This window comes from Hoplias malabaricus, chromosome 7 (assembly GCF_029633855.1).
Source record: "Hoplias malabaricus isolate fHopMal1 chromosome 7, fHopMal1.hap1, whole genome shotgun sequence".
NCBI lineage: Eukaryota > Metazoa > Chordata > Actinopteri > Characiformes > Erythrinidae > Hoplias > Hoplias malabaricus.
Window position 1 is genome coordinate 8,571,477 of NC_089806.1, and position 6,000 is coordinate 8,577,476.

At 40.5% G+C, this 6,000-nt stretch overlaps 1 protein-coding gene across 1 annotated transcript in view; it reads right to left on the minus strand.

The window, feature by feature from the left end:
* xrn2 (5'-3' exoribonuclease 2) overlaps positions 1 to 5,595 on the minus strand; it is a 32,191-nt gene extending 26,596 nt beyond the window's left edge. The window contains exons 1-7 of the mRNA XM_066676773.1: positions 5,363 to 5,595; positions 3,912 to 4,039; positions 3,710 to 3,821; positions 2,513 to 2,624; positions 553 to 611; positions 264 to 353; positions 93 to 165 (exon numbers count right to left, since the gene is read on the minus strand). Of these exons, the coding sequence (XP_066532870.1) occupies positions 93 to 165; positions 264 to 353; positions 553 to 611; positions 2,513 to 2,624; positions 3,710 to 3,821; positions 3,912 to 4,039; positions 5,363 to 5,437 (649 nt within the window). The 5' untranslated portion in view covers positions 5,438 to 5,595. The remainder of the gene's footprint in view (positions 1 to 92; positions 166 to 263; positions 354 to 552; positions 612 to 2,512; positions 2,625 to 3,709; positions 3,822 to 3,911; positions 4,040 to 5,362) is intronic.
* Positions 5,596 to 6,000: the final 405 nt, after the last annotated feature.

Consider the following 6,000-nt stretch of genomic DNA (forward strand, 5'->3'; position numbering starts at 1 on the left):
TAGGGGCCTTTCGGTCAATAGAACTTAGACGCGTGCTGAAAAGACCTTTATTGAATAGCTTCAATGAGGTGCGCATAGTTAAGAAAACGAACCTCTTTGCCTCCTGATGAAATCCATGATCTTATGTTCCCCTTCTCCAGGAACGCTGGCATCAGACAGAAAAACCTGTACATCAAAACCCGTCAGAGCACTCCACACAGTCAGCATAATACATTTCATCCCATTTAACAGCAGAAGATTCAATAAAGGTATTCATGACCTACCGTGAGTGTACGCCACCCAGGATCATTAGTCAACCTGTCTGCGATGTAATATCGCAAGCATTTGGCCAAGTTGTCCATGAACTCTGTTCCCTTCACACAAAAACATGAACAATGACAAAAATGTGACCTTTAGAGCCATGATTGAAAAGAAATTAAACATTAATTAAAAAATAAAGATTGAAAAGGATTCCCCAACAATACAAAATATCTCTGAAAGTATGCAGCAAATGGCCTTCCTACTTAATGCTCTTTAAACTATTTAAAAATGAGAAGAATTATATGAACTCACTGGAGTGATGCAATTGCTGTCAAATCGCTCTTTAATTTCTTCAGGTGGCAGATATCCACCTTCAAAGAGAGAATTGATTTTAGTTTCATAAACAAATTATTCAAAATTCAAAATAAAAGTCACTTTAGCAGGATTCCCAACTGCATCAATAACACTTTATAGACATGAAGCAAGCAGATGAATGGTACGGGAGGATTTAATTAATTGTTTCTATCAGTTTGAAGTGCTCCGTTTTGAGTGCAATCTGAACTGACCAAAATCATACTTTTATTTTTACATTTTTCTTTTAAACCAAAAATAGCAGTGATAGAAATATGTAATTCCCAACAAACTTTGAAACTTGTTCTGAATAAGGACCAGAGCGCATTAAATCTTTAGCTCTGCAATATAAATAATATTTCTGAAAAATGCAGTGTTTCAATTTGGCTAGAAACCTGATTAATCTAATGAGAAAGAAGATCAATTAACAGCCCGTGAAGCATCTCTGAAGCCATTTTGTCTGTGTTCACATTACCAGGCTGAAATCCATTTTTTTTTTACCTTAAATGTTACACAGATCTGATTTTTTTCCAGGACCGTGTGGACATGTCACAGCTGATTTTAAATCAGAGTTTTGAGTTCATGTGTGGTCCTAGTCTGGACACTTCTGTGATTTTTTGGCATGCGATATGAATGTGAACAGTCAGATTGGACTTGAAGCATTTTTTGCCTGTAAACAGCAAAACAACAAATAAAAGATATGCTGAAGCTGCGTCCCAAATAGCACGGTGGCGTCTCAGTCACACAGCTCCAGAGTCCTGGAGGTTGTGGGTTCGATTCCTGCTCCGGGTGACTGTCTGTGAGGAGTGTGGTGTGTTCTCCCTGTGTCTGCGTGGGTTTCCTCCGGGTGACTGTCTGTGAGGAGTGTGGTGTGTTCTCCCTGTGTCTGCGTGGGTTTCCTCCGGGTGACTGTCTGTGAGGAGTGTGGTGTGTTCTCCCTGTGTCTGCGTGGGTTTCCTCCGGGTGACTGTCTGTGAGGAGTGTGGTGTGTTCTCCCTGTGTCTGCGTGGGTTTCCTCCGGGTGACTGTCTGTGAGGAGTGTGGTGTGTTCTCCCTGTGTCTGCGTGGGTTTTCTCTGGGTGCTCCGGTTTCCTCCCACAGTTCAAAAACACACATTGGCAGGTGGATTGGCAACACAAAAGTGTACGTAGGTGTGAATGTGTGAGTGAATGTGTGTGTGTTGCCCTGTGAAGGACTGGCACGCCCTCCAAGGTGTATTCCCACCTTGTGCCCAATGATTCCAGGTAGGCTCTGGACCCACCGGGACCCTGAACTGGATAAGGGTCACAGATAATGAATGAATGAAATTCTAAAGTGAGTCAGGGAGATCTCTCGCTTGTTTTTTGCCCTACTTACTTTAAATGTCCATCTGATACTAAACTGCATTTCCTTACCCTGCAGATGTGGCGTGTGCAAATCAAATTTGTATGTATTGTTGTTACTCGTACAGTGCAGTCACCAAGGACCATGTAAATGGGACATACAGCCCTTTCCCACAAGTTTACACAGTTCTCTGGGATATTAGTAAAATGTCTGTGACATGCTTCAGTCAAACAACCACAAAGATCAAACCTCACAGAGGCGTTCTCCCATGTCCTTTAAAGTGAGAATGAGCCACAGCTCAGTTCAGCACAATACCCCAGGAGTGAGGAGCAGAAACTCTGGATTTAAGCCATTTTCACTCTGTTCCATTCTTGTTTACTACATATTTAATCACATCCAGCACAGCTCTCTACGCAAGAAGCAGCACAAATCAGCACTACTCATTTTATCCCATAATGTCAGACTTGGCAGAAAAAATGACTGTTGTTTTATTTCAGTTTGCAGGTTGGTAGATCTCCAGATGCCCATATTAATATCTGAACACACTCAAAAATTGACGTTTTTTTCATAGTATGTCATATTTAAAGTATGAACCTACCCCTCTGGATGATTTCCTCCCTCATTCGCTGTTTTTCTTCAACAAGCTCCACCCCTTCTTTAGAGGCTCGGAATCGTCTAGACCGTTGCTGGTTCATTTTGGCACGCGGAGCCTAACAAAGATGACAGGAAAGACACAGCTTTACTCACTGAAGCCACTCCAACAAACCCACAACACTAAATATTACAGACCAGGAAGAGTAATAAGCAGACTGGGGCCACAAACACTAAGCAAAAAACATCAATAAAAATAGCGAACAACACATTTTATTATCAATTATTTGGTCTACTGTTCATTCTGGAGTAAATTATATAAACAGTAAGTCTCTGTTGTTTCTTTAAATTGGATTAAAACACTCCTCTTAACATCTAAACTCACCCCGAAGTTTAGTGTGTCAGACAGATAAGGTCAATTCTTACATCAGGTGAATCCATCTCAGATTCTGTCTTTATGATGTTCATGTAAGTTTGTTTAAAAATGGTATTTAGGGGTGTCTCTCAGTTCTCAATTCTGACACAAACTGAACACAGTCCTAGACACAGTCAGGACAAAGGCTGGACTTAGTCTCAGACCTTTGAGACCTTCTAGATCTCACCCTGGAACCTGAGCACTTAATAAAGAGCGCTCATTACATCCAGACAGTGTCTCTCTAGGCATGCTAACTGTCACGGCTCTGTCAAACCAACTGCTGCTTGAAACACCAACACATCAAACACAATACAGTAAAAATGGTCATGGCTAATTTACAGAAGATGACACAATTTGAGAGCATCTGTTTGTCCGACTCATGAAAAACGATCAATTATTCTCTGTCCTTGCTATGAAGAGTATTTACAAAGATCTAGTTTGCTGACTTTCTGGATGTGTCTAGCTAAGTCCTATTTATTCCTGGCACCTCAGCATCATCTGAGCTCCTCTTCTCTACAGCAGGCAAATAAGCGCCACAACAGAGAGAAAGGCTCAGCCCAGAACATGTGACATGTTAACGTTTCTGCTCTGTAACAACTCTTGTAAAAATAAGAAGGGGTGGGTGAGGGTAGGTGTTAAACAAGGACATGTTCATTTTTATAGAAAATAACATTAGTTTATTTTTCAAGGGTATTGTGCCCTATTATCAAAGAGAAGAAAACCTTACAAATTAATTTATTATAAAAAATAATAGTTAGTTGTGACCTAAAACAGACACTGCATACTTACAACTCCATCAATTGCCATGTAAAGAACTCTCCTAGGACGAACTATGTTGAAGAGCCGGTCAATGTACTCAAAAATGGCAACCATCATTTCATCTTCGTTTTTGGGAGCAGGCCTGAAAAGAACACACACACACACACACATTACAGACAAATTCCTCTAAACACACACAATCAGTTTTTTTTAGTGAAACTGACTAACTCACTTGTCCTCAGGGTGTGTGCAGGGGTGGATGATTCCATTCATGTCCAAATAAAGGTTGTCAAACTCCACTTCATTAGGGTTGGGTTTACTGGTGTCTACTGGTATTCGAACTCCATTGCATTCCTTTGACTGGAAAAAATAAAATAAAATGTATATTTAATAAGCTCTTCTGAAGATGCAGACAGCCAAAGGCCACCCAGTGAAAAACAGAAGTTTCCTCTTATGCATTTAGATAATAAAACAACATTTTTTTACTACTTTTTTGTGCGTGGTTCAAAGATAAGCTGCTGGCACATGCTTTTAAAGACGCACACATTAGATAACACTGTGTTCATACTAAAAGCAAATCACTTTTTATAAATGATGTTGTGGCAAATTAGCTTTACATAAGTCCAGTAGTAACCAACAGATCAATAACATATCAATAAAACATCTCTGTATGTGGCTTGAGTGATCATAAAGTATCTTGGAGTTGTTTACACCTGGCATTTTATGTGGACAAGTGACATTTGAACACCAAAACGCATGTTAATGCCAGGTGTAAACAGGTCACAAATAAGAAGAATATTTAAATAAAGGTTCTCTGTAAGGAGAAAGTGTGGATTTATCACTGAAAATTATAAACTTTTAAAACTTCTGAAACTATGTACGTTTGGGGAAATAGAGGCCTCTCTGGTGAAAGTGAGTAACTACATCCAGGTACAAATCTCAGGCTGATTAAAAGCATCATACATGAGTAGCTTTATTTATATTCATTCATTCATTATCTGTAATCCTTATCCAGTTCAGGGTCGCGGTGGGTCCAGAGCCTACCTGGAATCATTGGGCGCAAGGCGGGAATACACCCTGGAGGGGGCGCCAGTCCTTCACAGGGCAGCTTTATTTATATTTATTTAGTTATTTTTTGAGGAAGCTACCCCTTGTACATAAAATGTATCAATGCCCTGGAGTTGTTTAAAAGTCAAGTGTGTTATAACTATCACTAGTTAGTTTTATCTAAATTAATAAACCACAGAAACCTCTTATGTTAGGGACCGTGTCCCAAATGGTTCCATACTCCCTGTATAGGGAATTAAACACAGGTTCTTGCCTAAAAACAAATCAAAGTGTGTGTAAAATTGATACACTTCCTTGATACGCTTCCTCGGAGGATGCCAAAAAGTGTACTATGTGGATGTATAAGTCAAAATGCATTAAATAAGGCGTGGTGTAAGGAGCGTGGATTAGGACACGGCCTCTTAGTAAACAACAAGGACGCTCCGAAGAGTTAACGCAATATTATCCTCATAAACGACAAACTCAGGGTGCTTTTCTGTGTTTGTCCAAATCCACTACATATTAATGCCCCCTTACTGTGTACATTTCGTGTGTATTTATCAGTAAATCTGCCTATTTCTTCTTGTTTCGTTTCTGACGGTGTTTATATCGCCGTTAGCTTTAGCGTTAGCTCACCCTCTCCTCCACGCAGTTGACGATAATGGATGGATATTTCCGACTAAGCCAACGGAAAAACGCTGGAACTCCCATTTCTCCTCCTTAAGAACAAAAGAATAGATAACGGGAATGGACGCTTTAAAATCAAAGTCTGTGTGTTTAAAACCAGCCCGTGAACAGAGAAAGTGTCCACAGCAGCGTGTCTAGCTAAACAAATAGTCGGCTCAGCGCAGACTCAGTTTATTCCGGTTCAGCTGAGGAACAGCGTTCCCACTCACAGCGCCCCGTACTGGCTCATTGTGAGCACTACACTCCAGGTCTTAACAGGTCTGAACGCCACGCTCAAATTACAAAGTCAAAAACACGCTCCACTGTGAAAACAGGTCTGAACACCCTGCTCCAAATACAGAGTCAACGTCATGTACCACAGTGTGAACAGTTCTTAATAACCATTCCATTTACAAAATCTGCTTTGCTCTGTATTATGTACAGTGTGAACAGGTTTGAACGCCCCAATCCAAATAAGACAAAGTCAACACCACAGTCCACAGTGTGAACAGGTCTGAACGCCCTGCTCCAATTACAGTTAGCACCATGTTCCACAGTGTGAACAGGTCTGAATGCCCCATTTCAGTTAAGACAAAGTCAACACCACA